The sequence below is a fragment of the Carcharodon carcharias genome, chromosome 26 (genome assembly GCF_017639515.1).
Source record: "Carcharodon carcharias isolate sCarCar2 chromosome 26, sCarCar2.pri, whole genome shotgun sequence".
Taxonomy (NCBI): Eukaryota; Metazoa; Chordata; class Chondrichthyes; order Lamniformes; family Lamnidae; genus Carcharodon; species Carcharodon carcharias.
Window position 1 is genome coordinate 21869762 of NC_054492.1, and position 27129 is coordinate 21896890.

The following is a 27129-nucleotide window of genomic DNA, read 5'->3' on the forward strand; positions in this document are numbered from 1 at the left end:
TGAAAGGATATTGGAGAGGGAGGGGGAGGATCCAGTTGTTGTGGTCCATGTCGGGACAAATAACATAGGTAAGGCTAGGAAAGAGGACCTGTTTGGGTATTATCAGGAACTAGGAACTAAATTAAAGAACAGGTCTTCAAGGGTTATAATCTCCGGATTACTGCCTGAGCCACGTGCAAATTGGCATAGGGACGCGAGAATAAGGGAAGTAAACACGTGGCTAAAGGAGTGGTGCGGGAAAGAGGGGTTCCATTTCGTGGGGCACTGGCATCAGTATTGGAACAGGAGGGATCTGTACCGTTGGGACGGTCTCCACCTGAACCGATCTAGGACCAATGTTCTAGCAAAAAGGGTAAATAAGGTGGTCAACAGGACTTTAAACTAGAAAGTGGGGGGGGAGAGAAGGGTAAAACTCCAAGAAGTATGACTAATGGGAAACAAAGCAGCAGGTTAGCGTGTTGGGGGATGGATTCAACTTCATGGAAAATTATGAGAAAACTGAAAAGAAAGGAGAGCCTAGGAGAGGCTATTAAAGTCCCCAGAACACAAAATAGGACAGAGTGTTTGGAAAGGGCTAGGAATCTAACTTCAAGCACATCAGATAAAGGGACGACAATGAGAAAGGGGACGGGAAATACAGGACTGAAGGTGTTGTATCTGAATGCACGCAATATACGAAATAAGGTAAATGAGCTTTTGGCGCAGGTTGAATTTTGGCAGGTATGATGTGGTGGGCATTACGGAGACATGGCTGCAAGGGGATCATGACTGGGAGCTAAATATCCAAGGATATACATCCTATCGAAAAGATAGGCAGGTTGGCAGAGGGGGTGGGGTTGCTTTGTTAGTAAGAAATGAAATTAAATCGATAGCAAGAAATGACGTAGGGTCAGATGATGTAGAATCTGTGTGGGTAGAGTTGAGGAACTGCAAAGGTAAAAAACCATAATGGGAGTTATGTACAGGCCTCCGAACAGTAGTCAGGATGTGGGACACAAGATACACCAGGAGACAGAAAAGGTGTGTAAGAAAGGCAAGGTTACAGTGATCATGGGGGATTTCAATATGCAGGTAGACTGGGAAAATCAGGTTGGTAGTGGATCCCAAGAAAAGGAATTTGTGGAATGTCTACGAGATGGCTTTTTGGAGCAGCTTGTGGTGGAGCCCACTAGGGAACAGGCAATTCTAGATTTAGTGATGTGTAATGAGGCAGATTTGATAAGTGAGCTTAAGGTGAAGGAACCCTTAGGAGGAAGTGACCGTAATATGATAGAATTTACCCTGCAATTTGAGGGGAAAAAGCTGGAATCAGATGTAATGGTATTACAGTTGAATAAAGGTAACTACAGAGGTATGAGGGAGGAGCTGGCCAGAATTGACTGGGAGATGAGCCTAGCAGGAAAGACAGTGGAACAGCAATGGCAGGAGTTTCTGGGAGTAATTTGGGAGACACAGCAAAAATTCATCCCTAGGAAGAAGAAGCATACTAAAGGGAGGACGAGGCAACCATGGCTGACAAGGGAAGTCAGGGACAGCATAAAAGCTAAAGAGAAAGCATAGAATGCGGCGAAGAGCAGTGGGAAACCAGGGGATTGGGAAGCCTACAAAGACCAACAGAGGACAACTAAAAATGAAATAAGGAGGGAGAAGATTAAATATGAGGGTAAACTAGCCAGTAATATAAAAGAAGATTGCAAGAAATTTTTTAGATATATAAAGGGTAAGAGAGAGGCAAAAGTGGACATTGGACTGCTGGAAAATAATGCTAGAGAAGTAGTAGTGGGGAACAAAGAAATGGCGGAGGAACTGAATAGATACTTTGCATCAGTCTTCACGGTGGAAGACACGAGTGACATCCCCAAAGTTCAAGAGAGTCGGGGGGCAGAGGTGAGTGTGGTGGCCATTACCAAGGAGAAGGTGCTAGGAAAACTGAAAGGTCTGAAGGTGGATAAATCACCTGGGCCAGATGGATTACACCCCAGAGTTCTGAAGGAGATAGCTGAAGAGATAGTGGAGGTATTAGTGGCGATCTTTCAGGAATCATTGGAGTCAGGGAGGGTCCCAGAGGACTGGAAAATCGCTAATGTAACCCCCCTGTTTAAGAAGGAAGTGAGGCAAAAGATGGGAAATTACAGGCGTCGGTCGTTGGTAAGATTTTAGAGTCCATTATTAAAGATGAGATTTCAGAATACTTGGAAGTGCATGGTAAAATAGGGCAAAGTCAGCATGGTTTCATCAAGGGGAGGTCATATCTGACAAACCTGTTAGAATTCTTTGAGGAGGTAACAAGTAGGTTAGACAAAGGAGAGCCAATGGATGTTATCTACTTGGACTTCCGGAAGGCCTTTGACAAGGTGCCGCACAGGAGGCTGCTCAGTAAGATAAGAGCCCATGGTGTTAGAGGCAAGGTACTAGCATGGATAGAAGATTGGCTGTCTGGCAGGAGGCAGAGAGTGGGGATAAGGGGGTCCTTCTCAGGATGGTGGCCAGTGACTAGTGGAGTTCCACAGGGGTCAGTGTTGGGACCACAACTTTTCACTTTATACATTAATGATCTAGATGAAGGAACTGAGGGCCTTCTGGCTTAGTTTGCAGATGATACAAAGATAGGTGGAGGGACAGTAGTATTGAGAGGGCGGGGAGGCTGCAGAAGGATTTGGACAGATTAGGAGAATGAGCAAAGAAATGGCAGATGGAACACAACGTGAGGAAGTGTGAGGTCATGCACTTTGGTAGGAAGAATAGAGGCACAGACTATTTTCTAAATGGGGAGAGAATTCAGAAATCTGGAGTGCAAAGGGACTTGGATTCTCTTCAGGTTAACTTGCAGGTTGAGTCAGTAGTTAGGAAGGCAAATGCAATGTTGGCATTTATTTCGGGAGGACTAGAATATAAAAGCAGGGATGTGCTGCTGAGGCTTTATAAGGCTCTGGTCAGACCACATTTAGAATATTGTGAGCAATTTTGGGCCCTGTATCTCAGGAAGGATGTTCTGGCCCTGGAGAGGGTCCAGAGGAGGTTCACGAGAACGATCCCAGGAATGAAAGGCTTAACATATGAGGAACGTTTGAGGACTCTGGGTCTATACTCGATGGAGTTTAGAAGGATGAGGGGGGATCTGATTGAAACTTACAGAATACTGAAAGGCCTGGATAGAGTGGACGTGGGGAAGATGTTTCCATTAGTAGAAGAGACTAGGACCCGAGGGCACAGCCTCAGAGTAAAGGGAAGACCTTTTAGAACAGAGATGAGGAGAAACTTGTTTAGCCAGAGAGTGGTGAATCTGTGCAATTCATTGCCGCAGAAGGCTGTGGAGGCCAGGTCATTGAGTGTATTTAAGACTAAGATAGATAGGTTCTTGATTGGTAAGGGGATCAAAGGTTACAGGGAGAAGGCGGGAGAATGGGGTTAAGAAACTTATCAGCCATGATTGAATGGCAGAGCAGACTCGATGGGCCGATTGGCCTAATTTCTGCTCCTATTTCTTATGGTCTTATGGTCTAATGGTCTCTGGTAACAGCATCTCAGAATATGGGCAAAATAAACAGCATTCATCAATTGAAACTATGATGGCTCCTTCGCTTCCAAAAAGTGAGATTGGAAGTCAATGGTATCCCTCAAACTCTGACGATCTAGTGGATCCTTTTGAAGACATATTTAGTGTGGAGGCTTTGAAACCAGGAGCCAAATCCATCCCCTCCTCAATGCTGCCTAGCTATCTCGCAAACCAGGCAAGCTAAAAACTCACTGTTCCTTCAGCTGCAACCCTTAGCTCACCTCTGGCATTGAGACGTGACCCAGTAACAATTTACACCAAAAGATACCGGCATCAGAGGGCAGGGAAGCCCTAACTCCTAACTCCCAAGAAAGTGACACTGGAAAAAAAAATCATCTGCAAAAAAGCTGGAAAAACAATCCCTCAGTGTGTCCAGCTTCCCAGCATCTAGTGCTCATTGCGATAGCTGATCTCCTATTGCAGTTAATTAAGTGTTGGCTTCACTCCTTCACCGTGCAGTCTATGTTGATTGTATTGTTCCTGTGGCATTCAAAGAAAATCATGGAATAATTGAGCTCAGGTTTCTGTCTATTTTGTAATTTTTAACGAATAAAAATCAGGATCACAAAATGTTAAAGTGCTGTGACCTTTACTTCTGTTGAGCATTCCATTTCTTTTTGTCTCAGTTTGGTTCAGAGTTACACGTTTGAAGAATCAAACTGAAATCACTGCTACAGGTGCATTTAAAAAATAACACGCAATCGGATAAAAAGCACGGCCGCAAGTTGTAGGAGGCCAATGCTGAGCTTTAAATATTACAATTGCGGCCTGGCTGTTTCTCAACTGAAAATGTCTGATTAGGAGCTGGAAATCTAGTGGGATTTTGTGCATTGTATTTCCGCGCTCAGAGAGGAAGCCCATTTCCTCTCCCGTCTCTCTCATATTTCCTCACTTCACCCACTGCGGCAGAGCCTAAAACACAGCAAAGGGTTGGACACAGGCCTGAATTAGAATGTGGTTCCAGCTGCCACATTGAGGGGAGGGGAGGGTGAGTGGGGGGAATCGTCACAGCACAACAAACACCTTGAATATACTGCGGACATCACCACCACCTGTTCAAACAAATAATGTCCCACTGCGATCCCAAGTGTCACGGGGGTAAAACTCCCTCTTGACTGCACCAGCCCAAGCTTCTTATGTGCCAATCTAACCAACAATTTGTTCTTATCCTGGCCATTTTGCTTTGCAAATTAATCCCCCAGTCAGTGTTTCTAACCTCAGCTAACAGAGAAAGGAGACTTTATTTCATCATTTTTAACTGCATTGAAATGAAATTCTAACCAACAATGTTATCCAAGTCACAGGGAGAATAGATTTATATACCCAGTCTCCCAGAACTAAGGACAGGTTTCAGTGGGAGTAGCAATCAGATTACTAGCAGTACGTTTGTGGAGGGGTCACCTAGGACTGTGTTGAGGGTCCAAGATTGTCCTGCTGCATTGTGTGTGGGTCTGGCTTTATTTCAAAGAATAAGATGTCATACTGGGATTTGGGGGTTACTGTTTGCTTCCATTTACAATATGGAACCATCAAAAATGAACAATATTCACTGATGCTGCAAAAAATGATTTTGCAATAAAAACATTAAATAAGCATCTTGAAAGTAACATTTTTGAGTAACACCGATCTATCTTCCTCCATTTCTGTTGTAATAAAAACTTGTGATAATGGTATAAAACCATAGATCAGTGATATTGTAAAGCAATTTATTATATTTTTGTAGAAATATAGCCTTCCATTCAATTACCTCAGAGGGTGAAGACCCACCCTTTGTACTGCACTAGGAGCATCAGCCTGGATTGATGGGCTCATCATCAGGTCAGAAGTGGGGATGTTTGCTGACGATTGCACAATGTCCAGCACCATTTGTGACTTCTCAGATACTGAAGCAGTCAGTGTCCAATTGCAGCAAGACCTGGACAATATCCAGGCTTGGGCTGACAAGTGGCAAGTAACATTCGTGCCACACAAGTGCCGGGCAATGACCATCTCCAACCAGAGAGAATCCAACCATTGCCCCTTGACATTCAATGGCTTTACCATCCCTGAATCCCCCAATATCAACATCCTGGGGGTTGCCATTGACTAGAAACTGAAGTGGACTAGCCATATAAATACCGTGGCTACAAGAGCAGGTCAGAGGCTAAGAATCCTGTAGGGAGTAACTCACCTCTTCACTCCCCAAAGCCTGTCCACCATCTACAAGACACAAGTCAGGAGTGTGATGGAATACTCCCCACTTGCCTGGATAAATGCAGCTCCAACAACACTCAAGAAGATTGACACCATCCAGGACAAAGCAGCCCACTTGATTGGCACCCCTTCCACAAGTATTCACTCCCTCCACCACTGACGCACAGTAGCAGCAGTGTGTACCATCTACAAGATGCACTGCATGAATTGACCAAGGCTCCTTAGACACTGAACCTAACCCTGTCAAGCTGCACATTTAACCCTGAGTAACAAAGGTTAACAAAGGTGTCACACGTTATCCAAAAGTGATGCCTCGATGTCATCTGAGGAAGTCTGGCCATTCAGATAAGTCACGTTAACCTGAAGGCTAATATCGAAATAAACACAGTCAGTCAGCCAATCAGCTTCAACACTAGAAAGCCAAAAAGACTCTTTCAGTCCCCCAAAATTGGGGCAACTTTCTGGCATTCCTGTTTTGACACGGTTTCTATGGAATGAAATCAGACTGTGGGGCAGGGTAGAAAATCATCTATCCCAGTTATAATGTAACCTCCTTGGGCAGGGATTCTGTAGATGAATAAGGGAATATTCTAACCTCATTCAAAATTAAATAATACTTATAGGACATAGGATATCCAACTCATTGAAAGTAGACAAGTGGACATTGAATTACAATGGATTAACCATTGAGGGTTGATCATGATCAATTATCTACTGGAGTTAATATAGTGGGTGAGTTAGAGCTGGTCTCAAAATACTTATTTTGCCACAAAATGTGACTCCCTTTCACAACTATTTCCCTTCCCAGGCCACACAGTGAGAGCTGTCCATCCAAAACACTTGCATTGACAGTCCAATTTCCCCTAGAAAACATTTATAACATCAAGATAGGTATCTTAACTCCATTTAACAGAAAATTGGAAAACTATCTGAAATAGAAGAAAATGAGAGGAAATGAGGAAACATTAGGGAAAAGGCAGTCAAGGTGAAGAGACAGCATCAGCATGGTGCACTGGGCTGAATGGCCTCCTCCTGCGCTGTAAATTCTTAGAGAGATTTATGCTCAATTTCCATCCTTCAATCTTCCTGTCCCCTTTTTCTAATTCAAACCATCCCTTTCTCATTCCCCAGATCCCCAGACTTGGAATTGTGTTGTGGGAATTATCCATGTACCAGGAGAGCAGAGCCCCAACAGCTCCCATAGGTTTGCACTTTCTCCAATATATTCAACAGCCACAGCCATTTATAAAGAAATCCTCAATAATTCAAAGAGCTTTAGCCTGTGAGGGAAGAAAATAACCCCTGTGAAACTGACTGGACGAATACAAGGGGGTAAAGGTCATGTTTCAGCAATACAAAGCCCTGGTTGGACCACACCTGGGGCAGAATTTTAGCCCTGACGTGCGGGCTCGGTGGGGGTGGGTGGGAAACCAAGTGCTGCCTGTGATCGGCAGCGTTCCCGGGATTTCACACCGGTTGGCCAATTAAGGTAAGAGCTGCCCAACCCCCCGTGGACCTCAGGGGTGTTAGAGTGTGAATGGCAAATATCAATGAGGCAGGAGCTGGCCAAGGGGGTGAGCCCTGGCTGCTTGAGCTGAGTGTCTGGCGGGTCCAGGGTCACAAACCGGCTCAGCCCTGTGAGGTGTTCCTCAGCTGGGGTTGGCCAGGCTGCAATGGGGCTGCAGGTAGACAGTGGACTCATCGATGCTCCTCCATCCTTTCAGGAGAAGACAGCCCATAACAATATTGAGAGGTCGTAGACTGGCTGGGGACCCCGAAACCTCCTCCCCCTCTTGCGATACGAGGAGGCCCTGGAGCTGGAGAGGCGCCATGCACCTCGGACAAGCGGCCGTGGTGAGGTTGGTGTGTCCCAGGGAGGTAAGAGAGCAGCGCACTTAGGTGAGAATATCAGTTATTGCAATCGTTCAATGTGGTCCCTATATTGATGTGAGCCTGGAACCTGGAATCCCCATTGATAATGGAAAGACGAGGGCACCATGATGCAGATCTCTGTCTCACCAGGGTGCCAGGTATACACAGTGTCAGTGTGGGAGATGGATTGGGCACCCAGTATCCCAGCGAGGTGACCATCCATCAATGGTGAGCAGGGAGGTCCAATGTGACCTCACATCGGCACACGAACTGCCTGTTGTCTCTGTGGGCTCCTCCCAGCAGCTCCTCCGCCCCACTGCCAGTGACCGTGGCATCTGATGAGGCCGCAGTGACTGAGGAGATGCCAGTCATGGCACTGACCGCTCCCTCCCAGGTGGGGCCAGAGGACACCCGCCAAGGTCATCAAGGCTAACAGGACAGCAGAGTGAGCCGGCTGCCTCCAATGCTGGTGCCAGCAAGGGGGGAGCAGCTAGACGTAGCACCCACAAGCGTAAATGTATAGAACCTTAGGCACAAGATGGGCTGATTACGGGTGATATTTGGTTCCCCCGTTTTGCTGTACATTTTATCATGGTGTGATTAAAAGCACTGGTTAATGTTTATTTCAGCTATGTTTCACATTCACAATTATATGAGATGCTATTTTGTGCTATTGGCCTCTGTAAGCTTCATTTGTTCTGTCAGTGCAGGGAAGGCCATTATGTAATGATAGACATGTGTCTCCTGAAACTTTATTACACAGGCACATAGTGTATGTTGCTGACCAAGGAACTGGTCCTGTCAGGGATCGAGTATGGAGCCTACAACCCTGGCATGTGGTGGTGGTTCTTATTTAGTGGGCTAGCTGAAGGAGCGTTGGATCAAAGTGTCCCGGGTGTCCCTGCCTCCCTGGAGGTTACCCAGGTCAGCGTCCATGCCCTCAGCATTTTCCTGACTGTGCTCATCCTCGGACTCACTGTTGGACTCATCATCTGTGGCCTGTGGAGCTGCATCAAGATCCTCTTCCTCCAGTGGGTCCCCCCTTGCCAGTGTCAGATTGTGGAGAGCGCAGCGTGCAACCATGATCAGTGACACACGCTCTGGGGGGTATTGCAGTGCATCCCCTGAACGGTCCAGGCATTGGAAGCGCATCTTGAGAAGTCTGTTGGCTCTCTCCCAACACAGTCCTTGTGGAGCCGTGGCTCCTATTGTACCACTGCTGAGCTTCTGTTCTTGGATGGCGGAGAGGCGTCATAAGCCACCTTCTGAGGGGATAGCCCTTGTCATCCCGCAGCCATCCATCCAGCCGGGCCGGAGCACTGAAGAGACCCGGCACCTGGGAGTGTCTGAGGGTGTAAGCATCATGAGAGCTGCCTGGGTACCTTGCATAGACTTGTAGAATCTGCATCCTGTGATCACACACTATCTGCACGTTCATGGAGTGGAAGCCCTTCCTGTTGACAAAGGCACCGGGCTCACCTGTTGGTGCCTTGATGGTCACATGTGTGCAGTCTATAGCACCCTGGAGAACCCAGCAATGGTCACGTAGCCTTGGACTTGCTCAGCCTGGCTGGCCTCGTCCATATGGTAGTGAATGAAAGTCAATGCCCACCTGAACAGAGTGTCTGTCACCAGCTTGACACAACTGTGGACAGCTGATTGGGAGACTCCACACAGATCCCCCACTGACCCCTGGAAAGAGCCTGAGGCATAGAGGTTGAAGTCCACTGGGACCTTCAGAGACACTGGCATGAGGTGTCCACCCACACAGTCAAAGCTGATCTCAGGCCTGATCACCTGACAAATGAAGGCCACTGTCTCCCTGGAAAGGTGGAGCCCCCTTTGGCATTGCACCTCAGACATACTGAGGTAGCTGCATCGTCGCCTGTAAACCCTGGCAATAGGATAGTGGTGTCATCTGCAGCCCCTTCCATCTTGGTGTACTTGCTGGCCCTGCCCTCCTTGTGCCTGCGTCTCTCCTCCCACAGGTCCCTCCCCTGGAAACTGCAGTGGGACATCTGGCCTCCTCTCCCTCCTGCCTCTCTCTTCCTCCTCAGAGAAGGTGCCTCCAGCGGAGACCACAATCCCCATTACCAGGGTAAGGGAAGGCTGTCTGATACCTGGAAGGGTCAACACGGTCTGAATCCTCCAGGGGCCTGGAGGACAACACTGAGTCCTGAACTGAAGCTTAGAATTGCTCAGAATGCAGCTCTGAAGCGAGATGAAGCTTTGCTGTTGACAGAAGCAACCGGCAGCAAGTTAGAGCCAAACCTCCTCACTACTCACATTGACAATGCCCCTGACCCTTCATATCCCACCTGCGGATGAGCTTCTGCTGATTGTGGCCTGCCCCACCTGCCCGTTTTGCCCGTGCGGTGGCTGAGAAATGGTACAGGCTACGTAAACTCTGAGACAATTGTTGTGTCAGGGGCTTTGACCGGCCTCTTCACTAATGGCGGGCGAGCCTCTGTCTCCACCGCACGCCCACCTAGTGAAATACCGCGAGAGTGCGCGCTGATGTCGGCACGTGCGGCTGGGTCAGGCATGTGCCCGCTCATCTTGCAAGTGAAAAATTCTGCCCCTGGAGTTACTGGGAGCAGTTCCGGGCACCACACCTTAGGAAGGATACACTGGCCATGTGGGGAGTACAGTGTCGATTTATTAGAATGATACCTGCACTCCAAGGGTTAAATGATGAGGAGAGATTACAGAAACTAAGATTGTATTCCCTGGCATTTAGGAAATTATGTGTAAAATCACGTATACACAGGTGATAGCGTAAAGGTTTCAAGATATAAAGGGGAACAGAAAAGGTAGATGGAAATAAACTATTTCTGCTGGCTGGGGACTCTGGGATCAAGGGGCATAGGCAAAATATTAGAACCATGTGCTTCAAGAGTGAAGTTAAGAAACACTTCTTCACACAGAGGGTGGTTGAAGTTTGGAACTCTCTTCCACAAACAGCAACTGATACTAGATCAATTGTAAATTTTAAATCTGAAAATGATAGGCTTTTTTTTAAACTGAAAGGATTAAGGAGTATGGAACAAAAGTGGGTATATGGAGTTAAGTTTCACTTCAGCCATGATCTCATTGAATGGGCGACCAGGCTCAAAGCGCAGCAACAGCCCCCTCCTATTTCTAAGATCTCATATATTCTTTACAAATTGCAAAAGATTATACTCTATGGATGGGATTTAGTTCCTGGGACCTGGAACCACTCTATTGGTTACCGGCATCAACCGCTGCATTGATTATTTTCAATGCCTTTCAATAGCAGCATTTAATCACCCTCGTTGCTCTGCACAGGTCAAATTGTGTTGTTAGGAAACAAGGGGACAGAATCGCCTCATTTCCATCAATACTGCACTAACAAGGTCTGCTGGAGAATCATAAACCAACTCCAAGATAGCCTCAGCAGATAGGAGTGTGTGTTCTGGGGTGAAGCCTTGGACCTCAGCCATCCAAGCTCCACTCTGCTTTATGACTTGCTGGATTTACAATTCTCTAACTAGGACTGCAAGCACAGTAGCAGTTATATAACTTGTTTATATGTTATTTACTATGAGTTCTGTGCACTAATATCCTGTTAGACCGACTGCTATCTACTAATTATCTCTCCATTCCCCCAGTTCTAAAAGGTCCAATCCTATCCTCACAAATTTACATTTTAAATCCCACAATTGCTCAAGTTAAGCTTCCCCAAACAGATTCCACAATGAGTTTGTTGTGTTGAAGATGATTGTAGCCAAAATTAATGCATGATTTCACTAATTATTGTGGACAGTTACTGAGTATCTTCATTCAATTAGTGCATTTTGTCTGTTGCATTTTAATTTGGAGCAAGCAAAATCTTTTTGGATGGTGGGGATTCCATTTTGCTCTCCACAAGATTAGATCATTTACACACATTGATTTACTGGTTAAAATCCAGTTGCAGTAGGTGAAGGAGTGGGAGCCTTTTAATATCAGAGTAGCGCAGTGAAGGTTTCAGCATTGTCTGTATTGCAATGTGACTCAGTAATGGGCCCACAATCACTGTCAAACGTGGAGCCAGAGATGAGTGACTAACTGGGGCTCACTGACTGGCAGCCCTGATGCTTCTGGAGATTGTGCTGCACAAGGAGGTGACCAGAGGCATTCCAAAGGGTGATTAAAATGCTGGATTGGTAGAAGCAAAGGGGACAGCTTCTTGCCAATCATGGATTTAGTCAAGGATCAGTTTAATTTATCACCAAAGGAGGGGGCCTTTGAGGGAATGCTGACTTGAGTCTTTTTCAGACAGGTGTTGGGGCACTCCAACACTGCTCCAACCATGGCATGGTTCACTAGGATATCAAAATTGAGAAGTTCATGGTGGACCACAGCTAGAGTACCGTGTGCAGTTCTGGTCGCCACATTATAGGAAGGATGTGATTGCACTGGAGAGGGTGCAGAGAAGATTCATCAGGATGTTGCCTGGGATGAAACATTTAAGTTATGAAGGGAGGTTGGATAGACTTGGGTTGTTTTCGTTGGAGCAGAGAAGACTGAGGGGCGACCTGATCAAGGTGTACAAGATTATGAGGGGCATAGACAGGGTGGAAAGGGAGCAGCTGTTCCCCTTAGTTAAAGGGTCAGTCACAAGGGGGCATAAGTTCAAGGTGAGGGGCAGGAGGTTTGGGGTGGATGTGGGGGAAAACTTTTTTACCCAGAGGGTGGTGACGGTCTGGAATGTGCTGCCTGGGAGGGTGGTGGAGGCGGGTTGCCTCACATCCTTTAGAAAGTACCTGGATGAGCACTTGGCACATCATAACATTCAAGGCTATGGGCCAAGTGCTGGTTAATCGGATTAGGTAGGTAGGTCAGATGTTTCTCACGTGTCGCTGCAGACTCGATGGGCCGAAGGGCCTCTTCTGCACTGTGATTCTGTGACCTTCAATCTGGGGAGCTCAAGCTCATCGACTTTGGCCCCAGGTGCTGCTCAGGGACAGAGTCTACACCGATTTTCGCAGCGGGTGACTGTCCTGCCCACCAGTGGATCCGTTACCATCGACGCTGCGGAAGATCAGCCACTCGTGTGGCCTTTGGGAGTGCTGCTGTGTGACATGGCGGGTGGGCATGTTCCCTTCCAACCAAATGTATAAATCTTACATGGTCCAAGTATACTTCAGGTGGGGAAATGTCAGCATTTGATCAAGTGGTGCTTTGAGACCCTTCTGAGAGTCCCTCTGCTTGAACAGATCTGATCAATCTTGGATGCAAAAGGCAGGAGTGGCTAAAACTGGATCAGGCTGCTCAGTTCAGGCCACAGGTACTTGAGCACAAGGTCAAGCAAGGTGAATGTGTGAATGATCCAAACGCCTTGCTGCAGGAGTGGAGTTACATATGAAGGAACCTGGTGGGGGTGTGACCACAAGCGGGATGATAATTGATTTGCCATCCCAATTCTGTGGACTGGGGCTGCAGGTGGAACCTGACCACTGGTTACTGCTCTGCATTAATCAGCTTGTTTCCTTTGCAAACATTAGAGTTTGGGACAAATTTACATATAAAAAGTAAATAAAGATTTTTAAACTGTGCAGACACAACAGGCTGAATCGCCTCCTTCTGTGCTGTAACTATTCTGAGTGGGAACAGAAGTATAATAATTTAGATCAATAATGAATCTGAATCTGTTTTGTTTACTTCAGGAAATGGTCACTTATAAATCTCTCTTATTTCCCAATTTTTCAACAGTAGTCAAACAAGCTCATAATCTTATTAACAAATTTCATAACAAAGAACATTTAAGTAAAGAACATTTATATAAAGATAGAATGAGAAACAAACTGATTGCACAAACTCACATGGCGTTTATACACTTTCATTGAATTCTCATACATTTAGAATGTGAAGAGGAAGTGAAGTGACTCAATTTCCAGCTTCCTTTAAGAAAATGGACAGTTGGGAGATGGACAGTTAATGAATAATGAAGTTAGCTTTTCCTGCAGAGGGCCAAAGAAACGAAAACATACAAAAATACAAAAGGACAGAGTGGAGGAGAGACACACTGATGGAGCGAGATGGAGGGAGAGAGAGAGAGACAGAGATGGAGGGAGAGAGAGAGAGAGACAGAGATGGAGGGAGAGAGAGGAGGGAGAGAGAGAGCGAGATGGAGGGAGAGCGAGCGAGATGGAGCGAGAGAGCGAACGAGATGGAGCGAGAGAGCGAGCGAGATGGAGCGAGAGAGCGAGCGAGCGAGATGGAGCGAGAGAGAAAGGGATGGAGCAAGAGAGAAAGAGATGGAGCGAGAGAGAAAGAGATGGAGCAAGAGAGAAAGAGATGTAGCAAGAGAAAAAGATATGCAGCAAGAGAGAAAGAGATGTAGCGAGAAAGAGAGATGGAGCAAGAGAGAGAGAGAAAGAGAGATGGAGCGAGAGAGAAAGAGAGATGGAGAGAGAAAGAGATGGAGAGAGAAAGAGAGATGGAGAGAGAAAGAGAGATGGAGACAGAAAGAGAGATGGAGAGAGATAGAGAGATGGAGAGAGATGGAGAGAGATGGAGAGAGATGGAGAGAGATGGAGAGAGATGGAGAGAGATGGAGAGAGATGGAGAGAGATGGAGAGATGGAGAGAGATGGAGAGATGGAGAGAGATCGAGAGATGGAGAGAGATCGAGAGATGGAGAGAGATCGAGAGATGGAGAGAGATCGAGAGATGGAGAGAGATCGAGAGATGGAGTTAGAGAGATGGTGCAAGTGAAAGAGAGAGATGGAGAGAGAGAGTGAGAGCGAAAATTGGAGAGAGAGAGAGTTGGAGAGAGAGAAAGAGAGAGAGATATGGGAGGGAGGGACAGACGGAGGGAGAGACTTGCCCAGATCAGTGAATGATTTCAAGCTAACAGTTTTATTCCTTACTGACAGTAATAAATCCCTGGATCATTGTTTTTATTTCTCATTTTCTCCAACTCTCACCATCTGGACAAGAATCACCAAAAACCATTCCACATGGACACTTGATCAGATGTTGGGTGAAGGGATTTTTGGGACAGGGCTGTATCACTCACCACTCACTACATCTTTGCAACATAGAGTCTTTCTAAACAAAACATTAGAACTAAAACAAAACCCCTCCAAAGAAAACAATTCTACAACAGCTACTCAAAGCTCCTTTCATAGGCCCTAGGTCAGGCATCACAGTCTGATCTGGTTAGAGATGACGGAATTATAGATTTCTTGGTCCATTTGGATGTAGGTTTTTTTCTGCTCATCTAGGAAGAAAAGCGGGTCTTGGACAGTCGCTGGATTAAAGCCTTCCTTCACCAACATGACTTTATAATATTTATAAGTTCCTGTTGTCTCTATCCTTGTCTGAAAGAAAAGATCAATGATTACTTACACTGGCTGCTCATCGCTCTTTTCCAAGTGTCTCTCTTCACTCGACCCTCTTTCTAGGTGTTGGAAAGGAATCTGCTTCCCATCTCAAAACAGATTCCAGCAGAGTCAGTGTGAATGGGGTCTCCATCTTGACTCCCAGTCGCAAAGCAAGAAGCTGGACTGCAACAGGACTCCTTCAGCACGGCTGGGGTTAGAAACCGGGGGTGCGGGGTCGGGGGGGCAGCAGAGTGAGGAGGGGGTGGAGTTGGGGTTTTAGGGACGGTTGTCGTGTGGGGGTTAAACCAAAGTCAATCTTGCTTTAGCAAAGCAGCTTGACATGACAGCAAAATAAACCTTGCCATGGGACCAATCAGGCTTCACCTTCTTAGATAATATTGATAAATAAAGAATAGAGTCTGTGAGGAAGATGCAAGCCAGTAATGTCATGAATGGGGATAGAAGGGAATATTAATCTTTAGAGTCGGATAATAATCCCAACAGAACCAACATCACATGGTTTGTCATCACTCCCAATTCTCTGATGTGTAACTGTCTCAGTTACTATTGGCACAAAACAGCTTTACACCAGTAACTCTGTTCCAAAGAGTCAGTATTTCAACCCGTTGCTTCACAAAGTAAAAGGTAAGATTGAAGCATTAGGCAAAGAGACTGCAGATCTGAAGGCTATATAACAGTCTCTATATAACATAGTCCCTATATAACATAGTCCCTATATAACGTAGTCCCTATATAACGTAGTCCCTATATAACGTAGTCCCTATATAACGTAGTCCCTATATAACGTAATCCCTATATAACGTAGTCCCTATATAACGTAGTCCCTATATAACGTAGTCCCTATATAACGTAGTCCCTATATAACGTAATCCCTATATAACGTAGTCCCTATATAACGTAGTCCCTATATAACGTAGTCCCTATATAACATATACACCATTTAGCTCCACAGAAAAAGATTGAAGATTTTCTGTGCCGTTGTTCAGGACCAACCTGTACTCTCAGGAAGCGTGGCTGAGCGTAACTCGGGAGCTGAGCTGCTACATGTTTGTAGAGCTGTGCTCCATCCAAGTCTTTTCCACTCTGCAGCTGAATGGCAGCCATTCCAACTCGACCTTCATGGCCTAAAAGACAAAAGATCCAATGTCAGTGTTTGGTTATTAGACATTAGCTGAATAAAGAGCTTAAAGGAATTATGAAAAAACAGGTCAGGCTATTTATTTTCTACTGAGTACAAATTCAGTCCTAAATAATCCTTTTACAATTAGCCACTGGCTCCAATGAATGGCTCACAGCAAAAGAGAATCATGTCTTCATTTATCTCTGTGTGGCTGAGCTAAATCTCAAAAGGACACCTTCTGTATCATTGACCAAACACAATGGGCAACAGAGAATTACCGCTCAGTAACATGCACTCAGAGAGCTGGTAAAAACAAGCAGATGTCCTAAGGTACATACAGAGAAAGAAGGAAATGAACAAACATGGCACTGGAGAATGAGGGTTAGGACAGGTAACTGAAAACTTGGTCCAACAGGTGGGTTTTAAGAGGGTTTTTGCTGGTGAAGAGAGTAGAGATTGGGAGGTTGGGGACCGGGGCAGGGGGGTGGGGGGTTCTGAGACAAAGGGCCAAGATAAGAAAGTTCTGCCAGCAGCAATAGGATGAGGGGGGTGGATAAGTATATAACAACAACTTGCATTTGTAACATGTCTTTAATGCAATACAATGTTCCAAGGGAATATTCATGCACATTTTGTGCATGAAACAAAAAGTTATCATACAGGTGCAGCAAGTAATTAAAGCAGCAAATGGAATTGTGGCCTGTATTGCTAGGGGGTTGGAGTTTAAAAATAGGGAAATCTTGTTACAACTGTACAGGGTGTTGGTGAGGCGGCACCCGGAGTACTGTGTACAGTTTTGGTCCCTGTATTTAAGAAAGGAGATATTGGCATTGGAGGCAGTTCAAGAGAGATTCACTAGGCTGATTCCTGGGATGAAGGGGTTGCCTTATCAAGAACAGCTAAACAGGTTAGGCCTTTATTCATTAGAGTTTAGAAGAACGAGGGGTGATCTTATTGAAATGTACAAGATTCTGAGGGGGCTTGACAGGGTAGATGTTGAGAAGATGTTTCCACTATTGGGGGAACCTTGAACTAGGGGACATAGTTACAGAATAAGGGGACACATTTAAAACTGAGATGCGAAGGAGCAGAGTCAGACAGAAACTGACTCTAAGCCAAAGGAAGAGACATTAAGACATGTGACTAAAAGCTTGTTCAAAAGGGTAACTTGCAAAGCAAGTGTTAAAGGAGGAGGAGAGGAGGTGGTTTTAGGGAGGGAATTTCAGAGCGTGAAGGTATGGCCACCAATGATGGAGCAATGGCAGCTGAAAATGCACAGGGGTCAGAATTTACTGACAGCAGTTCCGAGCATCTCACCTTAGAATGAAAACAAAATACTGCAGATGCAGGAGATCCGAAATAAAAACAGAAAGTGCTGGAAAAACTCAGAGACAGAAACAGAGTTAACGTTTTTGTCTACACTGGAGTAGGTCATGGTAGAGCAGCACGGCCAAGTGAAATGCTCCTCCTGCACGATGTGGGAAGTCAGGGACACTTCCAGTGTCCAGGACGACCAGGTGTGCAGGAAGTGTCTCCAGCTGTAGCCACTCAAAATCCTAGTTTCGGAGCTGGAGCTGTGGCTGGAGTCACTGTGGAGCATCCGCAAGGATGAGATCTTCATGGATAGTGTGGTCACACTGCAGGGAAAGAGTGCACAGGCAGAAAGGGAATAGGTAACTGCCAGACAGAGTAAAGACACTAGGCAGGTAGTGCAGGAGTTCACTGGGTCCATCGCCCTCTCTAGCCGATTTTCCGTTTTGGACACTGCCGGGGGAGATGGTTTCTCAGAGAAGACAGCAAGAGTCAAGTCCTTAGCACCACGAGTGTGTCAGCTGCACGGGGAGGGGTGGGTGGGGAGGTGGAACAGCAATAGTGATAAGGGATTCTGTTGTAAGGGGAACAGATAGTAGTTTCTGTGGTTACAGATGTGACACCAGGATGGTACAATGCCTCCCTGGTGCCAGGTTCAAGGATGTCAGTGAGTGGCTGCAGGGCATTCTGAAGAGGGGGTCGGGGTGGTGAACAGCCAGAGGCCATGGTCCATAGTAGTACCAAAGACATAGGGAAAAAGAGGGATGAGGTCCTGAAAGCAGAATATAGAGAGCTAGGAAATAAAAAGCAGGACCTCATGAATAGTAATCTCAGGATTACTCCCAGTGCCATGTGCTGGGGAGATCAGGAATTGGAGAATAGACCAGATGAATGCGCGGCTGGGTAGATGGTGTAAGAGGAAGGGATTTAGATTCCTGAGGCATTGGGACCGATTCTGGGGAAGATGGAACCTAGACAAGCTGGACGGGTTGTGCCTCAGCAGGACCAGGACCGATATCCTCACAGGGGTATTCACTCGGACTGCGGGGGAGGGTTTAAACTAGATTGTCAGGGGGATGGGAACCTGAGCGGGGAAATACACGAGAGGGAAACAAAGATAGAAATGAAAGACAGAAAAGTTGAAAGCAAAAGTGGAAGGCAGATGAAAAAATGGATAACAGCAAATTGGGCCATAGTACAAAAAATATGTAAAAACATTAAAAAGGCAAGTCAAAAGGCATTGTATCTGAATGCATGGAGCATTCACAATAAGGTAGGCAAATTAACAGTGTAAACGAATTCCTGGAGTGTGTACAAGACATGGGTGTGGTTTTTTTTAGACCAGTTTGTCAAGGAACCAACTAGGGAACAGGTTATCCTGGATTTGGCATTGTGCAATGAGAAGGGGTTAATTAATAACCTTAAAAACAAAAAACTGCGGATGCTGGAAATCGATAACAAAAACAGAATTATCTGGAAAAACTCAGCAGGTCTGGCAGCATCGGCGGAGAAGAAAAGAGTTGACGTTTCACCTAGTTCTGTCGAAGGGTCATGAGGACTCGAAACGTCAACTCTTTTCTTCTCCGCCGATGCTGCCAGACCTGCTGAGTTTTTCCAGGTAATTTTGTTAATTAATAATCTTGTTGTGTGGGGTCCTTTAGTGAACAGTGACCATAACATGATAGAATTCTTCATTAGGATGGAAAGTGAAGTAGTCCCATCTGAAATTAGGGTCCCAAGTCTTAACAAAGGAAACTACGAGGTGTGAGTTGGCTGAGATAGATTGAGGAATTTCATTAAAAGGCATGGTGGATAGGCAATGGCTAATATTTAAGGAATAAATGTATGCATTGCAACAGTTATACATTCCTTTCTGGCACAAAAACACAACAGGAAAAGCGACCCAACATGGCTAGCAAAAAAAAATTAAGGATAGTCTTAGATCCAAAGAGGGGTCACATAAAGTTGCTAGAAAAAGTAGCAAGCCTGAGGATTGGGAGCAGTTTAGAATTCAGCAAAGGAGGACCAAGGGATTGATTAAGGGGGAAAATAGAGCATGAGAGTAAACTTCCAAGGAACATACAAGCAGACTGTAAAAGCTTCCATAAGTATGTAAGAAGATAAAGATTAATGAAGACAAATGTAGGTCCCTTACAGTCTAAAGCAGTAGAATTTACAATAGAGAACAAGGAAATGGCAGAGCAATTAAACAACTAATTTAGTTCTGTTTTCACAGAGAAAGACACAAATAACTTCCCAGAAATGTTAGGGAACCAAAGGTCTAGCGAGAAGGAGGAATTGAAGGAAATTAGTATTATTAAAACAATAGTGCTGGAGAAATTAATGGGACTGAAAGCCGATAAATCCCCAGGGCCCGATAATCTACGTCCCAGGATACTAAAGCAGGAGGCCACGGAAATACTGAATGTGTTGGATGTCATCTTCCAAAATTCTGTAGATTCTGGAACAGTCCCGGCAGATTGGAGAATATCAAACGTAACCCCACTATTTAAAAAAGGAGGGAAGGAGAAAGCAATGAATTACAAACCAGTTAGCCTAACATCAGTAGTAGGGAAAATGATAGTCTATTATAAAGGATTGGTTAGCAGACAATAAACAGAGAATAGGAATAAATGGGTCTTTGTCGGAGTGGCAGGTGGTGACTAGTGGGGTACCGCAGGGATCGGTGCTTGTGCCCCAGCTATTCACAATAGGTGTCAATGATTTGGGTGAGGGGACCAAATGTAATATTTCCACGTTTGCTGATGATATGAAACTTGGTGGGAATGTGAGCAGTGAGGAGGTTGTTAAGAGGCTTCAGGGTGATTTAGACAAGTTGAGAGTGAGTGGGCAAGTACATGGCAGATGCAGTATAAGGTGGATAAGTGTGAAGTTATCCACTCTGGTAGGAAAAACAGAAAGGCAGAGTATTATTTAAATGGTGATAGATTAGGAAATGTTGATGTACAAAAGGACCTGGGTGTCCTTGTACACCAATCACTGAAAGCAAGCATGCAGGTGTAACAAGCAGTTAAGAAGGCAAATGGTATGTTGGCCTTCATTGTGACAGGACTTCAGTATAGGAGCAAGGATGTCTTACTGCAGCTGTACAGGGCCTTGGAGAGACCACACCTGGAGTATGATGTGCAGTTTTGGTCTCCTTACCTAAGAAAGGATATACTTGCCATAGAGGGAGTGCAGCAAAGGTTCACCAGACTGATTCCTGGGATGGCAGGATTGTCATATGAGAAAAGGTTGGGCCGACTAGGCCTGTGTTCACTGGAGTTTAGAAAAATGAGAGGAGATCTCATTGAAACATATAAAATTCTGACAAGGATGAACAGACTGGGTGCAAGGATGATGTTTTGTTTGGCTGAGGGGTCTAGAATAAGGGGTCATAGCCTCAGGATACAGGATAGACCTCTTATGGGAGAATCTAGAACTAGGGGTCACTGTTTAAAAATAAGGGGTTGCCCATTTAAAATGGAGATGAGGTGTAATTTTTTCTCTCAGAGGGTTCATGAGTCTATGGAATTCTCCACCTGAAAAGGGGGTGGAAACAGAGTCTTTGAATCTTTTTAAGGCAGGGGTGGATTGTTTCTTGGTAAGCAAGGGGGTGAGAGGTTATCGGGGATAGGTGGGATGCAGATTTGATCAGCCGTGATCCTATTAAATGGCGGAGCAGGCTCGAGGGGCTGAATGGCCTACTCCTGCTCCTTGTTCATATGTTTGTATTTAGGATTGAGATGAAGAGAAACTTCTTCACTCAGAGGGTGGTGAACCTGCGGAATTTTCTACCACAGAAGGATGTGGAGGCCAAGTCACTGGATATTTTTAAGAAGGAAATAGATAGATTTCTGGACTATAAAGGCATAAACCGGTATGGGGAGGGTGTGGAGCAAGGCATTGAGATAGGGGATCAGCATCGATCATATTGAATTGCAGAGCAGTCTCGAAGGACTGAATAACCTACTCCTGCTTCTATTTTCTATGTTTTGAGTCCAGTATGACTTCTTCAGAACAGGAGAGAGGTAGAAATGTGATGGGTCTTATGCTGTTGAAAATGTGGAGGAGAGGCAGGTGGAGCAAAAAGAGAGGGTCAGGGATAGGTTAGAGGGTGAGGGAGGTTAAATGATGAAGATGTCTTGGGACAATAGGCAAAGAGAGTGGTAATGATAGTATTAAGGATGAAAGTTTTGGCCCAGTGTAGGTGTTAACAGCAGAATAAAGGTCAGCACTGTTTGAAGACTAAATAGGAGAATGTGTTAATAGCAGAGAAAGTGTCAGCACTGTCGCAAAGCAAAACATGAGAACAAGATACAGACTAGCACTCGTGGGGTGAGGGGTAATCAAAATGAAGTTGTTGAACTCAATTTGGAGTCCAGAAGGTTGTAAAGTGTCTAATTGGAAGAGATGATGTTCTTCCAGCTTGCGTTGGGCTTCACTGGAAGGTTGTAGCAAGTTGAGGACAGAAATATGAGCATGAGAGCAAGACGGTGAATTGAAGTGGCAAGTGGCAGGAAGGTCAGGATCTTGTATAAAAGGACAATGTTACAGAGGTGGAAATAGACAGTTGAGGTCTTGGTGATGGAGTCTTGGTGATGCAAGTGATCCGTCTGCTTCAGCCTGAAACAGTGGCCAGGAAGGGGGATTGGAACCTGTGGTGTGGGAGTGGAGTTTGGCATGGGGGTGGGGCTTGGGAATTAAGGCAACGGCTTCAGTCTTTCTGATGCTTAACTAGAGGAAATGTTGGCTCAGGTAGCACAATCACTCAGATGAGCATTCTAACAGAGACACTGAAGGGTTGCAGAGACGGGGAGGTGAGGTTGAACTGGCTGTTGTCAGTGTACATGTGAAAACTGACATTGTGTTTTTCGATGATGATGTCACCAAGGCACAGCAATAGATAGGAAAGAGGAAGGGACCAAGGATAGATCCTTGGGGGACACCTGAGGTAACGGTGTGGGAGCACAAAGAGAAGCCATTACAAGTGGTTCTCTGGCTACGATTAGATAGATGAGAATGGAAGCAGGTGAGAGCAGTGCCAGCCAGCTGAACGACAGTAGGGAGGGCTTAGAGGAGGGTGGTGTGGTCGACCACGTCAAAGGCTGCAGACAGGTCGAGAAGGATGAGGGAAAGTTTACCTTTGTCACAGTCACATAGAATCTATTTGTGACTTTGTTAAGAGCCATTTCAAAACTGTGGCGGGGCAGAAAGTCGATTGGAGGCATTCAAATATTGAGTTCCATGAAAAAATGGGAATGGATTTGGGAGATAGCAACACATTCAAGGACTTTAGTCAGGATAGGGAGGCTGGAGATGGGGTGTTTCCTTGCCAGGACAGAGTGGTCAAGGGTTGGCTTTACTGATGACTTGAGACGTACATTATGCATCAGGACTCTTACCTGGAACCATCACTCCATAAACACAAACCTCCTGGACAAAATCTAATGTCGACAGAATATCAGCCACCTCAGTGGTGGACACATTCTCCCCCTTCCATCTAAAAGTAAAGACCAGTTATTTAAAACTAGCAGAAGTGAGTTAAAACATTCTGATTCACAGACTCACACATGTTACTTTTATCCATTGTGTGGGCTCTGACTAAGCCACCTCACAGTCTTCTTGACAAGAGGGGAGATCCGCTGAATAGGGCTCTTTGAAAAGGTCAGTGTTATCAGGCGATAATGAAATGGATCAGTTCCATCTTTGCATGAGTGTCCACAGTGGTAAGTGAAGCCCACTATGTAAACCCATTGTCTGTCTCATGACAACTCAGTGACAGACTCTCCATGAGAACATGAACCAATGCAACTCATGACAAACCAGATCATCTCCACTGGGGAGTACCTGGATAAGGGGGAATGTTTATTTACTCACCTATCCTGCCACCTCAGGAGGACAGGGCAAGTGGACAGCTGCAATGTTACTCACAAGAGGAAAGATCGGCACTAACTGGTTCAGGTAAACAAATGAACATCCTTCCAGAGTTTCAATCTGACACTCTTCTTGGTCGAGAATTCCGGTGCCTTCGACCATTTTTAAATGACATTTGGCCACCAATTTTCTCTCTATATCCTCACATGGGTTTCAAAAGCTTTACAAAGCAGCAGATACCCATGAGGCGTTAGGGATGGGGGCAGGAGTTTGCATTTCCAGATGGAAGTGTGCCCGTGTGAATATTCAGTAATCGCTCCTCCCTGGAGGGAGGTTGCACATGGAGGCAGTGTGGATCTGAAAGGGCACTAACGCCAGCCCAGTTCCCCATCAATTGTGTGAAGTCCACCTGTTTATTTCTACCCCAGGGCCTGAATTTTTCGGACGGTGGGGTGTCCCTTCCCGCCATCTGAAGAGTTGGCAGGGATGCTCCCTGGCCTCTTCACACGTGAACACGTGTCAAATGGCTACAGGCGGGACCTCTGCCCCTCACTTGGGATAAGGTCCTGCCTTGGGAAGCTGCTGGCAAAATCTGATTGGCCAGCAACTCTCCAGGTCCTACAGTGGCAAGATCTGCAGCGGACTGGAGGGAGAATGCAGCAACACTCCTAAGCCAGGAATAGAGGACAAGGTAAGTTTAAGAGGTCCCAGGGCGGAGAAAGTATGGAAGCCTGGGGGGGTGGTGGGTAGCGCAAAGGGGGCGATCAGGGTGTTGGGGGAAGAGGCGGGGGTAGGGTGGGGGGGGGCGGGGTAGGGAGGTCCAGCAGCCACTGGACCTTAAAGGGGGAAGCACCCGCAGCCAGAAGGGGACTTCTGATGGAGGTCCCCACACCACCACTCTCCCTGCCTGAGACCTCAGTCCATTCTTTCTTGGGGCTTCCCTCACACCAGGTAAATCCTCCCGCCTGACCCATAAGTTGCCAATAATTGGCCATTTAAGGACCTCATTGGAACAAAGGGTGGTCTTCCTGTCCGTGGCCTAGCCCACCCTGCGTGGTCAGGACGGGCAGGAAACCAGAGGGAATCCCGTTCCTGCAATTTCACACACCACCCCCCCTCCCCCCTCCCACCCTCCCCCCCCCACCCCCCATCTAAAAACCCGCCAGCCGGGAGCGTGGAATTCTGGCCCAGGTGTTGATAAAATCTCTGCAGCAAGTGAAATATTGATCATCAAAAACAAATCTTCATAAACACATTGGTTTTACCCAGAATATGGGAACTGCAATAATCAGGTGAAATTAATATTATGCAGTAATGAAGCTGTGCGAATGCTGTTCACACTCTGTACCCATTTGCTCCAGTTTTATTGTTGGTGATTTGGCTTATACGCTGAACATAGCTTTCAAACCAATTTTTCAAAAGAACTATAATTCCCTTGATTAGAATATGAAGCCATCTGGGAATTATAAAACCTTGTTAAAGGAAAGCACAGCCTCCAGTCTGGGACAAAGCCTCCTGTGCCTCTGACCTGAACGTGTCTCCAATTCGGTCCTGGAAGTAGATGAAATTGTCATGGTCAAGCATCAAGAGGTCTCCGCTGTTGAAGTAAAGGTCTCCTTTGCTGAACACATCCCTCAAATGCTTTTTATCAGTTTGGGTTCTGCTTCCTGCATACCCAATGAATGGGGTTTTGGTTGTGATTTTTGCAATGAGGAGCCCAGTCTCTCCTGTCAAGACATCAAACAGTCAAGACATTGGACGAGTGAAGTAATTTCCCTCAATAATAACATTTATAACTTGCACTATAACCCTCCAGGAGCAGAATTAAAAATTTCTAGCAGCACTGTGGGTGTACCTACACCACACAGACTGCAGCAAGAAGGCAGCTCACCACCACCTTCTCAAGGGCAATAAATGCTGGCCTAGCCAGTGACACCCACATCCCATCAATGAATAAAAACAATAGTCATTTGTAGAGATTTTAAAAGCAGGAAATGCTGTTTTTCTTTCTCATTCTAGGTTTACAAAGTTGGAAATACAAAACACAGAAAAAGGAGAGAACAAGTTAACATTTCTGGGAGAGTGTCCTTCATTGGAACAGGACAGGAATCTGCACTCAAAACTTGTTTTTTTTGTCTTCACAGATTTTCCAGCATTTTGTGTTTTGGTTTCTAATTATAAAGTTGCCTTCGAGTGTTTATAAACCAGTTCTACAGGTCTGGCAAAAGATAACATCAAATCTTTCTGTCACTTTGAGAGATTCCATTTACAAAGAGGATTGTTGAAAGGTAATGATCCAATCTCACGCTACAGACCTCTGATCTCCCATTACCTTCTCAGCAAGATCGATAGGATAATGATTAAATATTAACAAAATTTGGCAATAAGTTCCCTGTTTACAAGTCAGGCTGGTAATCAGGTTTCTTTTTGGAGTATTAATTAAAAGGCCAGTCTACAAAAACTGTTGAACCATCTAAGCTGTGCATTTTTCAATGTAACTGAGAGGTGTCTTCCCACCCTCCTTCAGGTTCTCATACTGTCCATGATAACTTTTTGTTTTGGGTTTCTGCAGTTGTTAAGATCTTATCAGAATAATTTTGCTTGTGATCACTGAGAGCCGCTAGACATAGAGGTAGAATTTTATAAACTCAAGACATTAATCTCTGCAAGGAGGGAAGAAGCATTATAGAGAAATCTCACAGTGTAGCAGGAAAATGTACAAACTATTACCTTTAGCAACTTCAATGCAGTGACCATTGGAGTCTCGCACAGGTGCTTCCCGTTCAGCATCATATTTAACCAGTTGAAATGGCATGAGTTTCTGGGAGAGAAGATACTGGTAGATTAACTTAGTGTTAATGTCAGAGGATTATATTTGTGGTACAATATTTGAATAAAAGATGGAACAACACCACCATGGAATTTAAATTCAATTAGTAAATCTGGAATGTAAAGCAAGTCTCAGCAATGGTGACCATGAAACTATCGATTGTTGTAAAGACCCATCTCGTTCACTAATGTCCTTTAAGGAAAGAAATCTGCTGTCCTTACCTGGTCTGGTCTACATGTGGCTCCAGACCCAGAGCAATGTGGTTGACTCTTAACTGCCCTCCGCAATGGCCTAGCAGCCACTCAGTTCAAGGGCAATTAGGGGTGGACAACAAATGCTGACCTTGCCAGCAACATTACATTCCATTAAAGAATAAAAAATTTAAATAGATAAATTCACAAAAATCAGGAACCATAGAAACAAAAGGTCAGCAAACACGGTCAAAGGGCCGAATTTTCGCAGAGTTGGGCTAACTCTGGAAACCTTTACAATGGCTGATGGGACTCGGGACCAGTGGTTCCTCCCCCCATCTCCAGCAGGGAAATGGAGGGGGCATGACTCAGACAGACGGGAAACCTAAATTCAGCGGGACCATTAGAAATGAATGTTGCATTAGGGTCAGGGTTAGGGTCAAACAGACCCCGGTTATGATGTTCCAAAGGCCTTAAGCCACCTTGTGACAATCCAGAATTTTTGGAATTGATGAAAATGCTCGTTCCCTCCCACCCCCTGCACTCCCCGGCACCGACAACCCCCCTCCGCCCCGGCACCGACAACCCCCTTCCCGCCATCGACACCCCCCCCCTTCCCGCCACCGACCCCCCCACCCTCCACCCTCCCTGGCACTGACAACCCCTCCCCGGCACCGACAGCCCCCTCCCCGTACTGACCCCCTCCCCCCGCACCAGCTCCCCCTCCCCGCTCGCACCGAGCCCCCCCTCCCCGCACACACCGACCACCCCCCTCCCCGCACGCACCGACACTCCCCTCCCCGTACCGACCCCCACTCCCCGCCC

At 45.9% G+C, this 27129-nt stretch overlaps 1 protein-coding gene across 1 annotated transcript in view; it reads right to left on the minus strand.

Annotated features, from left to right (window-relative positions):
• Window positions 1-14324: 14324 nt before the first annotated feature.
• LOC121270041 (very long-chain acyl-CoA synthetase-like) overlaps window positions 14325-27129 on the minus strand; it is a 30767-nt gene continuing 17962 nt past the window's right edge. The window contains exons 6-10 of the mRNA XM_041175358.1: window positions 26014-26104; window positions 24812-25010; window positions 22812-22909; window positions 15969-16099; window positions 14325-14951 (exon numbers count right to left, since the gene is read on the minus strand). Coding sequence (XP_041031292.1) covers window positions 14775-14951; window positions 15969-16099; window positions 22812-22909; window positions 24812-25010; window positions 26014-26104 — 696 coding nt within the window. The 3' untranslated portion in view covers window positions 14325-14774. The remainder of the gene's footprint in view (window positions 14952-15968; window positions 16100-22811; window positions 22910-24811; window positions 25011-26013; window positions 26105-27129) is intronic.